Below are 19,293 nucleotides of genomic sequence, written 5' to 3' on the forward strand. Positions count from 1 at the left end.
TATGGGCAATCCGTCGCTCCGGGTCTCGTACCAAAGGGGGTGTGCTGTCGATGTTGAGTGACAGCACGCCCCCTTTGGTGGGCGGGCCGGGGGTGTGGCTGCCCAGACGGAAGCGTTCCCATGGGAACGCCTACCATCTGGGGCCGGCCCCACTGATGTCAGTGGGAGTGCTCTCGGCTCTGATAGAGCCAAAAGCACTCTAGGGCTTGCGGCAACGAGACCCTACCGCAAGGGTCTCGTTGCAAGCCCGATGGTCGCGATGGTCTTGACCATCGTGACCATCTTTTTGGCCGCTCGCTATAGCTGTGGGTCAGCTGCGGCCAGGAGGCCGCTCTAAAAACACAGAACACTCTGTCAGAGCGTCCGGCTCTGAATCAGGCCCTGAGACCGTTGGGATGGCAGAACTGTAACTCCAGTGGTCCCAGTATAGTTACTTTCCCTGATGCCCAGGGATAAATTGTCGAAAGTGCTGGTTTTTAGAAATGGAGATGTTGTCCATAGCAACCAATCAGATTCTAGCTATTCTAGAAGGTGCTAGATAAATGTTAAGTGGACTCTGATTGGTAGCTACAGTAAATATACCTCCAGAGTCTAGGAGCCTCCCCACTGATTTCAGCCAATTATATTTTATTTTTAGGGTGCCACACGTGGGCCGAAGTGCCGTACATACTGTACAGGGTGCACAGAACATCACATTACAATACAGTAACCAAAATATAAACAGAGCACAAGTAACAATTAGCAACACAATTCTCCATACACAATACAGCTGGGAAGGTAAAGACTGTTGTTGAAGAGCTAGAGAAGAGGGCTGTGAGACAGTAGGGAGAAAGACGCTGGGCCTGATTCAGAGCCGCTCGTAAACGGACGCTCGTTCGCTCCGAGCGATGTTCGCACAACTGCGCATGCGTATGGGTCGTAATGCGCATGCGCCAACCAGTCAGTGCGGTCGGAAATCGTGCGCTCGCAAAATAGCGAGTGCCTGCTAACTTGAGTGACAGGATGAGGCGTTTGTGGGTGGTAACAGGGGAAGGTGCTTGAAAACGGGGAGTGGAGATCCGAACGCAGGCGTGCCAAACGGTCAAAACGGGCGTTTTAAGGGTGTGCATAATTAACAAAGCAGTGTCATCAACCACGTCACTTGCCTGAACTGTTCGCATGATTGCGGTAGGAAAATCCAACCACAAGCACTGCGAGCAGTTCAGACGCCTTTCGATGTACTCGATTGATCTAATAAATAGCGGAGATGATGTAGGATGCGAACGGCCAGGGGGCGTCTTTACAAAATAGCGAGCGCATGTTTCGTTCGCTCGTTCAGACATAGAGGCGTCAACAGACCGCAAAGAGGGAGCGCTCAATTTAAATAGCTGGCCCCTTTTTCTGAACGACCATTCGCAAATAGCGTCCGGCTCTGAATCAGGCCCACTGTTCCTAGGAGCTTACAATCTAGAGGAGAGGGGAGACAGACAGATGACATGAGGCATGAGTGTGTAGAGGGGGACCTGAGTGCAGGAAGTAAGCAAGGTAGAGATGGCTGAGGCGGGAGGGACAGAGACCTGGTAACATGGTTATGTGGTGGAAGGGTATGCTTTGATGAACAGGTGGATTTTCAGTGCATGTTTGAAGCTCTGCAGGGTCGGTGAGAGCCCAATCGAGCGAGGGAGCTCATTCCAGTGACTGGGGGCTGCACGGGCAAAATCTTGGATACGAGCATGAGATGAAGTAACCAGGGTGGAGGAGAGGTAACAGTCATTGGCAGACCGGAGTGAGCAGGAGGGAGTATGTAAGGAGATGAGGTTGGTGATGTAGGGAGCAGTAGAGTTAGAGAGGGCCTTGTATGTGAAGGTGAGGAGCTTGAAGAGTATTCTATAGGGAAATGGGAGCCAGTGAAGGTTTTGGCAGAGGGGAAGATAAGTCTAGCTGCAGCATTGAGAACAGACTGGAGGGGGGCAAGATCGCAATGTGGAGAGAGTAAGGAGAAGGTTGCAGTAGTCAAGCCGAGAAATGATTAATGAATGAATAATCAGTTTGGTAGCATTCTGGGAGAGGAAAGGCCTAATGTGAGTAATGTTGCACAGCTGGAGCCGACAGGATTGAGCCAGAGTTTGAATGTGGGGGGTGAAGGAGAGGGTGGAGTCAAGGGTGACACCCAAGCAGCAAAGTTGGGGGACAGGGGAGATGATGGTTTTGTCAACAGTGATAGCGAGATTGGTTGGAGTGGAGACTCTATTAGGGGGAAAGGTGATGAGTTAGGTTTTGTCCATGTTATGCTTCAGAGAGGGCTCGGACATCCAGGAGATGGTGGAGAGGCAACTGGTTACCTGAGAGAGGACAGAAGGAGAGAGTTCAGGAGAGGAGAGGTATAGTTGTGTGTCATCGGCATACAGGTGGTATTGGAGGCCAAAGGAGCTGATGAGTTCTCCTAGTGTAGAGGTGTACAGGGAGAAGAACAGGGGGCCCAGGACACCTTGTGGGACACCAACGGGAAGGGTGGAATGGGGGGAGGTGGAGCCCAAGGCAGACACAGAAAAGGAGCGGTTGGTGAGGTAAGAGGTGAACCAGGCATGGACGGTGTCAGAGATGCCAAAGGTCTGAAGGAGGCGAGTATGATCCATGGTGTTGAAGGCTGCAGAGAGGTCCAGGAGGATGAGCAGAGAGAAGTGGCCCCTGAATTTGGCTGCAAGCAGGTCATTGGTGACTTTGGCCAGGGCAGTGGAGTGAAGTGGGCGAAAGCCAGATTGGAGAGGATCAAGGATGGAGTTGGCAGAGAGATAGCTGAGAGGCGGCTGTAGACGAACCGCTCAAGTAGTCTGGAAGTGAAAGGGAGAAGAAAACTGGGGCGGTAGTTGGTGGGATTCAATTGTGGAGCGGTGCCCACTATGTGCTCTTGCCATGGCATTGAAACGCAAGCAATGACACAACATTTTGCCAAGACAAAACAGTTGTAACCACATAGGGGTGCGTACAAAAGCACCCAATATTAGGGCTATCTTAAGGGGGAATATGCGCACCCTAGATTGCAGGCACCTCCCGCAATTGAAATGACTCCTACGTGGCAAGCCAAGGTATTGTATACACATATATATATATATATATATATATATATATATATATATATATATATATATATGGGAAGCAGTCGGGAAGCCGACGGACAAAACCGATCGAAGGGGGACTTAGGGTTAAGCACCCCCCCGGGAGGTTTAGGCTAGGGGAAGGGGGAGTTAGGCACCTCCGGGTGGGTTAGGGTTAGGCTGCGGGGAAGGGGGGGTTAGGTTTAGGCACTTAGAGGGGGGATAGGGTTAGCCACTTGGGGGGGGGGTTAGGGCTAGGCACCCCTAAAGGAGGGTAAGGGGGTGAATTAGGTTAGCGATACTTACCAGAAAGAACGAACGTGATTTTCACCTCTGCTGGTAAACCATATTGATTCCATATATATAATATATATATATATATATATACACACATATTACACATATATATATACATTTATACATATACATACATACAAATTTTAAAATAATTTCCAAAGAGAAAATGCTTTATACAAACAATGAAGTATATTTCCATGGACTTTCCTCGGCAGCGGGATTGTGGTGGTAGATGTACTGTAATGATCCTTGTTAACTATGGACCCACGCATTTCGCCGGCGATAGAAATGCCATGTATTAGCTGGAAATAGGGTTTTCTCCGTTCGATAAATAGAGCCTTTGGTTTTTTTTATTAACCTTACACCTGTAAAAAGTAAACTGCCTAGGCTACAAAATGGCGGCAGAATCGTCCACCATTAAAAGACAATGTGACATCTGTGACTCTGTATCTGTCCCGTGATGTGATGGCAGATTACACAGATGCAGGAAGTTCTTACCACATAAGCAAAATCCCAAGTGAAGCCATTAGCAACGCGCAGAGCCAGGACACCCGGACCGCCGATGACCCGACTACAGACTCCGGCTCCCACACCGTGGTGGTCGGGGGCGCTACATAAGTTGTTGTGGTCGTAGTTGTGATTGTTGTTGTGGTTTCTGGAAGAGAAAGACATTATACATTATATTATTAGTCATGCGGAGCTCATTATACAGCCTATATACAGTATGTCAGTATGGTGGCAATAAAATGTAACATTTAATATTATGCAGTATAAAATAGGCACAAAGGATAGAGGTAAGTTAGCCCTCTAAACGCTCCCAGGCTATAAGGCAGACTGGCACTGGAAAAAGAGTGTGAGGGTAAATGTGTGGCGGGTACTGTACATCCCGTGAGGGCGAATGTGTGGCGGGGGTACTGTACATCCCGTGAGAGTGAATGTGTGGCGGGTACTGAACATCCCGTTAGGGTGAATGTGTGGCGGGTACTGTACATCCCGTGAGGGTGAATGTGTGGTGGGTACTGTACATCCCGTGAGGGTGAATATGTGGCGGGTACTGTACATCCCGTGAGGGTGAATGTGTGGTGGGTACTGTACATCCTGTGAGGGTGAATGTGTGTCAGGTACTGTACATCCCGTGAGGATGAATGTGTGGCGGGTACTGTACATCCCGTGAGGGTGAATGTGTGGCGGGTACTGTACATCCTGTGAGGGTGAATGTGTAGCGGGTACTGTACATCCCGTGAGGGTGAATGTGTAGCGGGTACTGTACATCCCGTGGGGGTGAATGTGTAGCGGGTACTGTACATCCCGTGAGGGTGAATGTGGGTGGGTACTGTACATCCCGTGAGAGTGAATGTGTGGCGGGTACTGTACATCCCGTGAGGGTGAAAGTGTGGTGGGTACTGTACATCCCGTGAGGGTGAATGTGTGGCGGGTACTGTACATCCCGTGAGGGTGAATGTGCGGTGGGTACTGTACATCCCGTGAGGGTGAATGTGTGGCAGGTACTGTACATCCTGTGAGGGTGAACGTATGGCAGGTACTGTACATCCCAGATCGGTACAGGCAAAATATGAATTGATGGTAAAAAGATAACAAAGGTGAAAAATAACCAGAGTCTGTCAGTATTGGTGCATACACACGGTCCAACTTAAAAGAACTATATAAACGATAACGATATACATATGCAATGTAACCCTACAGCTCAGATACCTGCAATGTAACCCTACAGCTCAGATACCTGCAATGTAACCCTACAGCTCAGATACCTGCAATGTAACCCTACAGCCCACATACCTGCAATGTAACCCTACAGCCCAGATACCTGCACTATAACCCTACAGCTCAGATACTTGCAATGTAACCCTACAGCCCTGATACCTGCACTATAACCCTACAGCTCAGATACTTGCAATGTAACCCTACAGCTCAGATACCTGCAATGTAACCCTACAGCTCAGATACCTGCAATGTAACCCAAAGCCCAGATACCTACAATGAAACCCTACAGCCCAGATACCTGCAATATAACCCTACAGCCCAGATACCTGCACTATAACCCTACAGCCCAGATACCTGCAATGTAACCCTACACCTCAGATACCTGCAATGTAACCCTACAGCCCAGATACCTGCACTATAACCCTACACCTCAGATACCTGCAATGTAACCCTACAACCCAGACACCTGCAATGAAACCCTACAGCTCAGATACCTGCAATGTAACCTTACAGCCCAGATACCTGCAATGTAACCCTACAGCCCAGATACCTGCAATGTAACCCTACAGCTCAGACACCTGCAATGTAACCCTACAGCTCAGACACCTGCAATGTAACCCTACAGCTCAGATACCTGTAATGTAACCCTACAGCCCAGATACCTGCACTGTAACCCTACAGCCCAGATACCTGCAATGTAACCCTACAGCCCAGATACCTGCAATGTAACCCTACAGCTCAGATACCTGCAATGTAACCCTACAGCTCAGATACCTGCAATGTAACCCTACAGCCCAGATACCTGCAATGTAACCCTACAGCCCAGATACCTGCAATGTAACCCTACAGCCTAGATACCTGCAATGTAACCTTACAGCCCAGATACCTGCAATGTAACCCTACAGCTCAGATACCTGCACTATAACCCTACAGCCCAGATACCTGCAATGTAACCCTACAGCCCAGATACCTGCAATGTAACCCTACAGCCTAGATACCTGCAATGTAACCTTACAGCCCAGATTCCGGCAAAGTAACCCTACAGCTCAGATACCGGCAATGTAACCCTACAGCCCAGATACCTGCAATGTAACCCTACAGCTCAGATACCTGCAATGTAACCCTACAGCCCAGATACCTGCAATGTAACCCTACAGCCCAGATACCTACTATGCAACCCCACAGCCCAGATACCTGCAATGTAACCCTACAGCCCAGATACCTGCAATGTAACCTTACAGCCCAGATACCTGCAATGTAACCCTACAGCCCAGATACCTGCAATGTAATCCTACAGCTCAGATACCTGCAATGTAACCCTACAGCTCAGATACCTGCAATGTAACCCCACAGCCCAGATACCTGCAATGTAACCCTACAGCCCAGATACCTGCAATGTAACCCTACAGCTCAGATACCTGCAATGTAACCCTACAGCTCAGATACCTGCAATGTAACCCTACAGCCTAGATACCTGCAATGTAACCCCACAGCTCAGATACCTGCAATGTAACCCTACAGCCCAGATACCAGCAATGTAACCTTACAGCCTAGATACCTGCAATGTAACCCCACAGCTCAGATACCTGCAATGTAACCCTACAGCCTAGACACCTGCAATGTAACCCTACAGCTCAGACACCTGCAATGTAACCCTACAGCCTAGATACCTGCAATGTAACCCCACGGCTCAGATACCTGCAATGTAACCCTACAGCCCAGATACCTGCAATGTAACCCTACAGCCCAGATACCTGCAATGTAACCCTACAGCCCAGATACCTGCAATGTAACCCTACAGCCTAGATACCTGCAATGTAACCTTACAGCCCAGATACCTGCAATGTAACCCTACAGCCCAGATACCTGCAATGTAACCCTACAGCCCAGATACCTGCACTATAACCCTACAGCTCAGATACCTGCAATGTAACCCTACAGCTCAGATACCTGCAATGTAACCCTACAGCTAAGATACCTGCAATGTAACCCTACAGCCCAGATACCTGCACTATAACCCTACAGCCCAGATACCTGCAATGTAACCCTACAGCCCAGATACCTGCAATGTAACCCTACAGCCCAGATACCAGCACTATAACCCTACAGCTCAGATACCTGCAATGTAACCCTACAGCTCAGATACCTGCAATGTAACCCTACAGCTCAGATACCGGCAAAGTAACCCTACAGCTCAGACACCTGCAATGTAACCCCACAGCCAAGATACCTGCAATGTAACCCTACAGCCCAGATACCTGCAATGTAACCCTACAGCTCAGATACCTGCAATGTAACCCCACAGCCCAGATACCTGCAATGTAACCCTACAGCTCAGATACCTGCAATGTAACCCTACAGCCTAGATACCTGCAATGTAACCTTACAGCCCAGATACCTGCAATGTAACCCTACAGCCCAGATACCTGCAATGTAACCCTACAGCCTAGATACCTGCAATGTAACCCTACAGCTCAGATACCTGCAATGTAACCCTACAGCCCAGATACCTACTATGCAACCCTACAGCCCAGATACCTGCAATGTAACCCTACAGCTCAGATACCTGCAATGTAACCCTACAGCCCAGATACCTGCAATGTAACCCTACATCCCAGATACCTGCACTATAACCCTACAGCCCAGATACCTGCAATGTAACCCTACAGCCTAGATACCTGCAATGTAACCCTACAGCTCAGATACCTGCAATGTAACCCTACAGCTCAGATACCTGCAATGTAACCCTACAGCTCAGATACCTGCAATGTAACCCTACAGCTCAGATACCTGCAATGTAACCCCACAGCCCAGATACCTGCACTATAACCCTACAGCCCAGATACCTGCAATGTAACCCTACAGCCTAGATACCTGCAATGTAACCCTACAGCTCAGATACCTGCAATGTAACCCTACAGCTCAGATACCTGCAATGTAACCCCACAGCCCAGATACCTGCAATGTAACCCTACAGCCCAGATACCTGCAATGTAACCCTACACAGCCCAGATACCTGCAATGTAACCCTACAGCCCAGATACCTGCACTATAACCCTACAGCTCAGATACCTGCAATGTAACCCTACAGCTCAGATACCTGCAATGTAACCCTACAGCTCAGATACCTACTATGCAACCCTACAGCCCAGATACCTGCAATGTAACCCTACAGCTCAGATACCTGCAATGTAACCCTACAGCCCAGATACCTGCAATGTAACCCTACATCCCAGATACCTGCACTATAACCCTACAGCCCAGATACCTGCAATGTAACCCTACAGCCTAGATACCTGCAATGTAACCCTACAGCTCAGATACCTGCAATGTAACCCTACAGCTCAGATACCTGCAATGTAACCCCACAGCCCAGATACCTGCAATGTAACCCTACAGCCCAGATACCTGCAATGTAACCCTACACAGCCCAGATACCTGCACTGTAACCCTACAGCCCAGATACCTGCACTATAACCCTACAGCTCAGATACCTGCAATGTAACCCTACAGCTCAGATACCTGCAATGTAACCCTACAGCTCAGATACCTGCAATGTAACCCTACAGCCCAGATACCTGCACTATAACCCTACAGCCCAGATACCTGCAATGTAACCCTACAGCCCAGATACCTGCACTATAACCCTACAGCTCAGATACCTGCAATGTAACCCTACAGCTCAGATACCTGCAATGTAACCCTACAGCCCAGATACCTGCAATGTAACCCTACAGCTCAGATACCTGCACTATAACCCTACAGCCCAGATACCTGCAATGTAACCCTACAGCTCAGATACCTGCAATGTAACCCTACAGCCCAGATACCTACTATGCAACCCTACAGCCCAGATACCTGCAATGTAACCCTACAGCCCAGATACCTGCAATGTAACCCTACAGCCCAGATACCTGCACTATAACCCTACAGCCCAGATACCTGCAATGTAACCCTACAGCCCAGATACCTGCACTATAACCCTACAGCTCAGATACCTGCAATGTAACCCTACAGCTCAGATACCTGCAATGTAACCCTACAGCCCAGATACCTGCAATGTAACCCTACAGCTCAGATACCTGCACTATAACCCTACAGCCCAGATACCTGCAAAGTAACCCTACAGCTCAGATACCGGCAATGTAACCCTACAGCCCAGATACCTACTATGCAACCCTACAGCCCAGATACCTGCAATGTAACCCTACAGCCCAGATACCTACTATGCAACCCTACAGCCCAGATACCTGCAATGTAACCCTACAGCTCAGATACCTGCAATGTAACCCTACAGCCCAGATACCTGCAATGTAACCCTACAGCCCAGATACCTGCACTATAACCCTACAGCCCAGATACCTGCAATGTAACCCTACAGCCTAGATACCTGCAATGTAACCCTACAGCTCAGATACCTGCAATGTACAGTTTAGACTGATAGATACAATATTCCTGCACTTTTCTCCTGATTGGTGCCTCTCAGTGACCTTGTCCTGGACCTGCTGGGTATGTTCTCTCCTCATTCTGTAGTCTGTGCTGATAAATGCTGTAACTACTGTACCTGGGAGAGCTGGCAGAGTCAGGTGTATGTGCTGCAGTCATGTGACAACTTACCTGCACACAGGTGGGCTCCAAACCAGGGCCGGCTCTAGGGGTGTTCCATCAGTACGGTCGAACGGGGGACGCCACCCATAGAGGGCACACCCCTCCCCAAAATCCCAATTTCAGCGGGACATTACTGTCCCACATTTTCCACCCGTGGACCGAAGTGGCCTGCGGGTGGTCAAATTGGAAGGATGGGGACCCCCAGCTGGCGGTGCCAGAATGGATGTAGCGCGCATGCGTGCGGCATCGTGACGGGAGAGGGCTGGGGGAAGCCCAGCTAGTGAGATTTCCCCTAGCCTGACGTTACTTGGAGGCATGCCATGTGGGCACGCCTGAAAATAACAACATGCCCCCATTTTCGGGCCCGCATGGGCACAGGGTGCTCCTACCCCTGGAGCCGGCCCTGCTCCAAACACAATATGTATTTTGTATATGGCCAGGGGTTAGGTCGGAGGAGACCTTGGGCCTGATGCAGAAATAGACGCTAACACGATCGCAGCTGTGACTATACGCATAGGTCACCTGAGCATAGGGACGCCCGCTGCTGCCTTCTTATCTGCATACGACGTTGCGTATCTGCGTAAATATTGTTAACATTGAAGGACATGAAGCAGCCATCTTGCCCTCGCGGCAGGTATGACCAGCGGCAGACACTGCCGCTCTCCTCGCACGCTGAGGGCTCTCACGCGAATGTAATCCCAATGGCTAATTTACGCACGCCCATGAAACGGCATTCAAACGGTGAGACGCGCCTGTGCTTCTGTGACCGCCCCCAAACGCTGACTACCTGTCGCTCACTTTGCGAGTGGATCCTCTGTGCATACGTAATCACAATGCAATCGCGACATACGCATGCGCAGTGGCAATCGCTGAATCTGCGTAAATATCGCCATTGGCATATAGCAAGGGGGCGTATACGAATGCAGTCACTTATTTTTAGTTTTTTGTTCTATATTAGCTATGACAAATGGTTGGATGAAATCTTTATTGGCACATTATGGGGGTACTTGGTGCTAATTATTGGGAATAAATTTCAATTAAATCCATCATAACTCCATAGTGTAACGCAGCATAATGGAAAAAAGCCCCGAGGGGTGAGTAACCATTATAGTCACTATATGTATGTACTGTATATACAGTAGGGCTCAGTCACTTCCCCTCGCTGCCAGCACAATGTACAGTAACTGTATATAACACCTGTTTATGGCACAGACAGATGGTAACGAGAGTCCATGTAATGTACTTTCTGCTACTGCACATAGTAAATTCAGTAAATCCGCCACAGCCAAAATTCACTTTATAAATTCAGAGTTTTACAAGAACAATGTTACAATTTGCATCGCAGACGACATCAGTCTTCATTTAAAAGGAGACTTCACATTCCAAATCCAGTCATTGACGTCTTAGAGCTCACTAAACCCATTCTGTGCAACATAATTCATATTCTAAATCCAGTTATTTACATCCCAGGGACCGTGCTTCACATTCTGCTCTAAATAGCAGGATTCTCCCCAATGGCCCTTGAGTCAATTACAGAGCAGCGCTGATGATAATTAGGATATATGGCTTGTTATACTTCCTCCTAGCTAGTTCCCCGTACACTCCAACCACGCGGGTGAGCCCGGAGAGCGCCAGGAGGAGATGACGGATACATGCTTAGAATTGGAAATTAATTTAGGAAAGGGGTAATTTCCTGTTCGGTGATGTCACTGATATTCCCCCTGTATATTGGGAATGTACAGTCTGGGTCACTGCGCACACGGATATCACGGCCCTGCATAGCGCAATATGGATACAGGCAGACTGCATGGAATGGAATTGTACGTCCTAGGTGGTAAATTGGTGATATTACCCCAGGACTCTGGGCCTCATTCCGTACGCAACGCAACGGTGAAAATATGCTAATGCTTGCCAAAGCTGATCTGCTATAAAGACGCCCACTTCTGCTTTCTCACATCCGTCCAATGTCGCTCTTAAGCGTAAACATCGGTACCATCGACCGCCTACCGCAGACACTGCAAGTCTCCTCGTACGCAGAGCGCTCTCATGCTGCGTATACAAACGCAGTGGCTAATTTATGCACGGCAAGGAAACGGCGTCCAAAAGGACAGACACGCCTACGGTTTGCCAACCAGTTCCCCGTCACCACCCCCCAATCGCTGACATCTCATCACTCACTCTGCGATGGGTTCCTCTGTGCATCCGTAATCGCTGTGCGATCGTTGCGCACGTGCAGTGCGGCTTACACACATGCGCGATGGCTAACAATTGCTTGATCTGCGTCCGTATTTGCGTTTGTGATCGGCACTAAAGCAGAACCTCTGCTCCCAGTAAAGAATGTTGGGTATATGAGCCTGGGTTTACTATAAAACACATTTCACATCTACATGTACATCACTGCCTCTAATTATTTCAATTGGCAAATATTCACTTTTATCTTGTAAATATTCTGATTTGGCTTCAGATTGTTCTAGTGCTGTGACTGTTCTGGTGCCCTGATTGGCTGCAGGTTGGTCTAGTGCTGTGACTGTTCTGGTGCCCTGATTGGCTGCAGGTTGGTCTAGTGCTGTGACGGATCTTATTATCTGATTGGCTGCAGGTTGGTCTAGTGCTGTGACGGTTCTGGTGCCCTGATTGGCTGCAGGTTGGTCTAGTACTGTGACGGTTCTGGTGCCCTGATTGGCTGCAGGTTGGTCTAGTGCTGTGACGGATCTTATTATCTGATTGGCTGCAGGTTGGTCTAGTGCTGTGACGGTTCTGGTGCCCTGATTGGCTGCAGGTTGGTCTAGTACTGTGACGGTTCTGGTGCCCTGATTGGCTGCAGGTTGGTCTAGTGATGTGACGGTTCTGGTGCTCTGATTGGCTGCAGGTTGGTCTAGTGCTGTGACGGTTCTGGTGCCCTGATTGGCTGCAGGTTGGTCTAGTGCTGTGACTGTTCTGGTGCCCTGATTGGCTGCAGGTTGGTCTAGTGCTGTGACAGATCTTATTATCTGATTGGCTGCAGGTTGGTCTAGTGCTGTGACGGTTCTGGTGCCCTGATTGGCTGCAGGTTGGTCTAGTACTGTGACGGTTCTGGTGCCCTGATTGGCTGCAGGTTGGTCTAGTGCTGTGACGGATCTTATTATCTGTTTGGCTGCAGGTTGGTCTAGTGCTGTGACGGTTCTGGTGCCCTGATTGGCTGCAGGTTGGTCTAGTACTGTGACGGTTCTGGTGCCCTGATTGGCTGCAGGTTGGTCTAGTGATGTGACGGTTCTGGTGCTCTGATTGGCTGCAGGTTGTTCTAGTGTTGTGACGGTTCTGGTGCCCTGATTGGCTGCAGGTTGGTCTAGTGCTGTGACGGTTCTGGTGCCCTGATTGGCTGCAGGTTGGTCTAGTGATGTGACGGTTCTGGTGCTCTGATTGGCTGCAGGTTGATCTAGTGCTGGGACGGTTCTGGTGCCCTGATTGGCTGCAGGTTGGTCTAGTGCTGTGACGGTTCTGGTGCAATGATTGGCTGCATGTTGGTCTAGTGCTGTGACGGTTCTGGTGCCCTGATTGGCTTCAGATTGATCTAGTGCAGTGACGGTTCTGGTGCCCTGATTGGCTTCAGATTGATCTAGTGCAGTGACGGTTCTGGTGCCCTGATTGGCTGCAGGTTGTTCTAGAGATGTGACGGTTCTGGTGCCCTGATTGGCTTCAGATTGTTCCAGTGCTGTGACGGATCTTATTATCTGATTGGCTGCAGGTTGGTCTAGTACTGTGACGGATCTTATCTGATTGGCTGCAGGTTGGTCTAGTACTGTGACGGATCTTATCTGATTGGCTGCAGGTTGGTCTAGTGCTGTGACGGTTCTGGTGAACTGATTGGCTGCAGGTTGGTCTAGTGCTGTGACGGTTCTGGTGCCCTGATTGGCTGCAGGTTGGTCTAGTGCTGTGACGGATCTTATTATCTGATTGGCTGCAGGTTGGTCTAGTGCTGTGACGGTTCTGGTGCCCTGATTGGCTGCAGGTTGGTCTAGTACTGTGACGGTTCTGGTGCCCTGATTGGCTGCAGGTTGGTCTAGTGATGTGACGGTTCTGGTGCTCTGATTGGCTGCAGGTTGGTCTAGTGCTGTGACGGTTCTGGTGCCCTGATTGGCTGCAGGTTGGTCTAGTACTGTGACGGATCTTATTATCTGATTGGCTGCAGGTTGGTCTAGTGCTGTGACTGTTCTGGTGCCCTGATTGGCTGCAGGTTGGTCTAGTGCTGTGACGGATCTTATTATCTGATTGGCTGCAGGTTGGTCTAGTGCTGTGACGGTTCTGGTGCCCTGATTGGCTGCAGGTTGGTCTAGCACTGTGACGGTTCTGGTGCCCTGATTGGCTGCAGGTTGGTCTAGTGCTGTGACGGATCTTATTATCTGATTGGCTGCAGGTTGGTCTAGTGCTGTGACGGTTCTGGTGCCCTGATTGGCTGCAGGTTGGTCTAGTACTGTGACGGTTCTGGTGCCCTGATTGGCTGCAGGTTTGTCTAGTGATGTGACGGTTCTGGTGCTCTGATTGGCTGCAGGTTGTTCTAGTGTTGTGACGGTTCTGGTGCCCTGATTGGCTGCAGGTTGGTCTAGTGCTGTGACGGTTCTGGTGCCCTGATTGGCTGCAGGTTGGTCTAGTGATGTGACGGTTCTGGTGCTCTGATTGGCTGCAGGTTGATCTAGTGCTGGGACGGTTCTGGTGCCCTGATTGGCTGCAGGTTGGTCTAGTGCTGTGACGGTTCTGGTGCAATGATTGGCTGCATGTTGGTCTAGTGCTGTGACGGTTCTGGTGCCCTGATTGGCTTCAGATTGATCTAGTGCAGTGACGGTTCTGGTGCCCTGATTGGCTTCAGATTGATCTAGTGCAGTGACGGTTCTGGTGCCCTGATTGGCTGCAGGTTGTTCTAGAGATGTGACGGTTCTGGTGCCCTGATTGGCTTCAGATTGTTCCAGTGCTGTGACGGATCTTATTATCTGATTGGCTGCAGGTTGGTCTAGTACTGTGACGGATCTTATCTGATTGGCTGCAGGTTGGTCTAGTACTGTGACGGATCTTATCTGATTGGCTGCAGGTTGGTCTAGTGCTGTGACGGTTCTGGTGAACTGATTGGCTGCAGGTTGGTCTAGTGCTGTGACGGTTCTGGTGCCCTGATTGGCTGCAGGTTGGTCTAGTACTGTGACGGTTCTGGTGCCCTGATTGGCTTCAGATTGTTCTAGTGCTGTGACGGTTCTGGTGCCCTGATTGGCTGCAGGTTGTTCTAGAGATGTGACGGTTCTGGTGCCGATTGGCTTCAGATTGTTCCAGTGCTGTGACGGATCTTATTATCTGATTGGCTGCAGGTTGGTCTAGTACTGTGACGGATCTTATCTGTTTGGCTGCAGGTTGGTCTAGTACTGTGACGGATCTTATTATCTGATTGGCTGCAGGTTGGTCTAGTACTGTGATGGTTCTGGTGCCCTGATTGGCTGCAGGTTGTTCTAGAGCTGTGACGGTTCTGGTGCCCTGATTGGCTGCAGGTTGGTCTAGTGCTGTGACGGTTCTGGTGCCCTGATTGGCTGCAGGTTGGTCTAGTGCTGTGACGGTTCTGGTGCCCTGATTGGCTGCAGATTGTTCTAGTGCTGTGACGGTTCTGGTGCCCTGATTGGCTGCAGGTTGGTCTAGTACTTTGACGGTTCTGGTGCCCTGATTGGCTGCAGGTTGGTCTAGTGCTGTGACGGTTCTGGTGCCCTGATTGGCTGCAGGTTAGTCTAGTACTTTGACGGTTCTGGTGCCTTGATTGGCTGCAGGTTGGTCTAGTACTGTGACGGATCTTATTATCTGATTGGCTGCAGGTTGGTCTAGTACTGTGACGGATCTTATTATCTGATTGGCTGCAGGTTGGTCTAGTACTGTGACGGATCTTATTATCTGATTGGCTGAAGGTTGGTCTAGTGCTGTGATGGTTCTGGTGCCTTGATTGGCTGCAAGTTGGTCTAGTACTGTGACGGTTCTGGTGCCCTGATTGGCTGCAGGTTGTTCTAGTACTGTGACGGTTCTGGTGCCCTGATTGGCTGCAGGTTGGTCTAGTGCTGTGACAATTTTGGTGCCCTGATTGGCTTCAGATTGTTCTAGTGCTGTGACGGTTCTGGTGCCCTGATTGGCTGCAGGTTGGTCTAGTACTGTGACGGTTCCAGTGCCCTGATTGGCTGCAGGTTGTTCTAGAGCTGTGACGGTTCTGGTGCCCTGATTGGCTTCAGATTGTTCTAGTGCTGTGACAGTTCTGGTGCCCTGATTGGCTGCGGGTTGGTCTAGTACTGTGACGGATCTTATTATCTGATTGGCTGCAGGTTGGTCTAGTACTGTGACGGTTCTGGTGCCGTGATTGGCTGCAGGTTGGTCTAGTACTGTGACGGATCTTATTATCTGATTGGCTGCAGGTTGGTCTAGTGCTGTGACAGTTCTGGTGCCGTGATTGGCTGCAGGTTGGTCTAGTACTGTGACGGATCTTATTATCTGATTGGCTGCAGGTTGGTCTAGTGCTGTGACGGTTCTGGTGCCCAGATTGGCTTCAGATTGTTCTAGTGCTGTGACGGTTCTGGTGCCCTGATTGGTTGCAGGTTGGTCTAGTACTGTGACGGTTATGGTGCCCTGATTGGCTTCAGATTATTCAAGTGCTGTGACGGTTCTGGTGCCCTGTTGGATGCAGGTTGGTCTAGTACTGTGATGGATCTTATTATCTTATTGGCTGCAGGGTGGTCTAGTACTGTGACGGATCTTATTATCTGATTGGCTGCAGGTTGGTCTATTATTGTGATGGATCTTATCTGATTGGCTGCAGGTTGGTCTATTACTGTGACGGATCTTATTATCTGATTGGCTGCAGGTTGGTCTAGTGCTGTGAAGGTTCTGGTGCCCTGTTGGCTGCAGGTTGGTCTAGCACTGTGACGGATCTTGTTATCTGATTGGCTGCAGGTTGGTCTAGTGCTGTGACGGTTCTGGTGCCCTGATTGGCTGCAGGTTGGTCTAGTGCTGTAACGGATCTTATTATCTGATTGGCTGCAGGTTGGTCTAGTGCTGTGAAGGTTCTGGTGCCCTGTTGGCTGCAGGTTGGTCTAGTACTGTGACGGATCTTGTTATCTGATTGGCTGCAGGTTGGTCTAGTGCTGTGACGGTTCTGGTGCTGTGACGGATCTTATTATCTTATTGGCTGCAGGGTGGTCTAGTACTGTGACGGATCTTATTATCTGATTGGCTGCAGGTTGGTCTATTACTGTGATGGATCTTATTATCTGATTGGCTGCAGGTTGGTATAGTGCTGTCACGGATCTTATTATCTGATTGGCTGAAGGTTGGTCTAGTGCTGTGACGATTCTGGTGCCCTGATTGGCTGCAGGTTGGTCTAGTACTGTGACGGTTCTGGTGCCCTGTTGGCTGCAGGTTGGTCTAGTACTGTGATGGATCTTGTTATCTGATTGGCTGCAGGTTGGTCTAGTGCTGTGACGGTTCTGGTGCCCTGATTGGCTGCAGGTTGGTCTAGTACTGTGACGGATCTTATTATCTGATTGGCTGCAGGTTGGTCTAGTATTGTGACGGATCTTATTATCTGATTGGCTGAAGGTTGCTCTAGTACTGTGACGGTTCTGGTGCCCTGATTGGCTGCAGGTTGTTCTAGTGCTGCGACGGTTCTGGTGCCGATTGGCTGCAGGTTGGTCTAGTGCTGTGACGGTTTTGGTGCCCTGATTGGCTGCAGGTTGGTCTAGTACTGTGACGGTTCTGGTGCCCTGATTGGCTGCAGGTTGGTCTAGTACTGTGACGGATCTTATTATCTGATTGGCTGCAGGTTGGTCTAGTACTGTGACGGTTCTGGTGCCCTGTTGGCTGCAGGTTGGTCTAGTACTGTGACGGATCTTATTATCTGATTGGCTGCAGGTTGGTATAGTGCTGTGACGGTTCTGGTGCCCTGTTGGCTGCAGGTTGGTATAGTACTGTGACGGATCTTATTATCTTATTGGCTGCAGGGTGGTCTAGTACTGTGACGGATCTTATTATCTGATTGGCTGCAGGTTGGTCTATTACTGTGATGGATCTTATCTGATTGGCTGCAGGTTGGTCTATTACTGTGATGGATCTTATTATCTGATTGGCTGCAGGTTGGTCTATTACTGTGATGGATCTTATCTGATTGGCTGCAGGTTGGTCTAGTACTGTGACGGATCTTATTATCTGATTGGCTGCAGGTTGGTCTATTACTGTGATGGATCTTATCTGATTGGCTGCAGGTTGGTATAGTACTGTGACGGATCTTGTTATCTGATTGGCCGCAGGTTGGTATAGTGCTGTGACGGATCTTATTATCTGATTGGCTGCAGGTTGATCTAGTGCTGTCACTGTTCTAATGCCCCGGTGTTTTGCTGGTTGGGCTAGTCCTGTAATAGGTCTAATTGTCTGATTGGCTGCTGGTTGATTTTGTCCTGTGATGGTTCTAATGGGGCCCATACAATTAATTGGGGCAAATCCCTGTTTTGACCATGTCGAGGTCGGGAGATCTTAAAAATCCCCAAATTTTGGACAATCTCAATTTGCCGATTCTGTCCCAAAAATTATTGGAATCGGCCAGTTGGGTTTTTTTAACATGTTGCTTTTGCAGATCCCCAGGGAAATTGGCGATCATCGGAGTCCGATGATCGGCGGATCTGATCGGCTTTCTGCATCGGCGAATTGCTACTTAGATGTAAGTTAATGTATAAGGCTTTGATTACAGTAGCCCAAATAATGGGCCTGATTCAGCGAAGGACGCAATGACGATGTTTACGCAGTTAGCGATTATCGGTAATCTGCGCATGCGTCTGAGTCACATGGCATATTTAGCTCACAGAGAGGATTTATTCTGTTTGCCCGGCGGGGACCATTTGTGGGCGGCAACATGTAGGTATCGACACAAACACAGGCGTGTTGGGACCGTTTTCAGGGTGTGTCTCTGCTGCGACTGCAATCCCGAATGCAGTCAAAATGGCTCCGGCATTTCAGTTAGCGCGGCCATTCTGTGCGACCATAAACACGAATCTGAAGCCCGAAAATTGACTGATCTGTGACCGAGCTGCGTCTTTCTATGCAGTCACTTGGAGTTGCGAAGCCCAGGTGCACTGACGCGGGAGGTGTGGCCACGCCCCCTTAGGTAAAAAAAAACATTTTGCAGTCTCCCGATGCATCCCAGCACACAGCAGCGTGTGATCTAAGTGGGAAGGGGGGGGGGGGCGGTGCCAGACCCGGGCCCCCACCGGGCCCTTATAGCAAGCTCTCCCCCTCTCGGCGCCCCTGGCGAAGCCATCTCAATACAATTAGTTTGCATATCTTCACTCAGCTGCTGCGTAGAAATTCGCTGCTGCGGCACATTATCGTCCCTGTCTGAATGAGGCCCAACGTTCCGGTGCTCTGACTGGCTGCATGTTGGTCTCAACCTGAGAACTTAGGCCCTCATTCAGAGCCGCTCGTTAGCGGCAGTACGCTCGTTCCGAGCGATGTTTGCACATCTGCGCATGCGTACGGTTTTTAGTACGCATGCGCGAACCAGTCAGTGCGGCCAAAAATCGTTGGTACGCAATATAGCGAGTGCCTGCTATTT

General features: G+C 49.7%; 1 protein-coding gene across 3 annotated transcripts in view; it reads right to left on the reverse strand.

Moving 5' to 3' along the window:
- Positions 1 to 19,293, reverse strand: part of CNTFR (ciliary neurotrophic factor receptor) — an 822,875-nt gene that overhangs the window by 6,479 nt on the left and 797,103 nt on the right. For 2 of the 3 annotated variants that reach the window (XM_088458403.1, XM_088458404.1), the window contains one exon: positions 3,866 to 4,026. In XM_088458403.1, coding sequence (XP_088314529.1) covers positions 3,866 to 4,026 — 161 coding nt within the window. Of the gene's footprint in view, positions 1 to 3,865; positions 4,027 to 19,293 lie in introns of those variants that run through there. The other variant, XM_088458405.1, reaches the window with a different exon arrangement.

This window comes from Taudactylus pleione, unplaced genomic scaffold, assembly GCF_031769625.1.
Source record: "Taudactylus pleione unplaced genomic scaffold, aTauple2 ptg000830l, whole genome shotgun sequence".
NCBI lineage: Eukaryota > Metazoa > Chordata > Amphibia > Anura > Myobatrachidae > Taudactylus > Taudactylus pleione.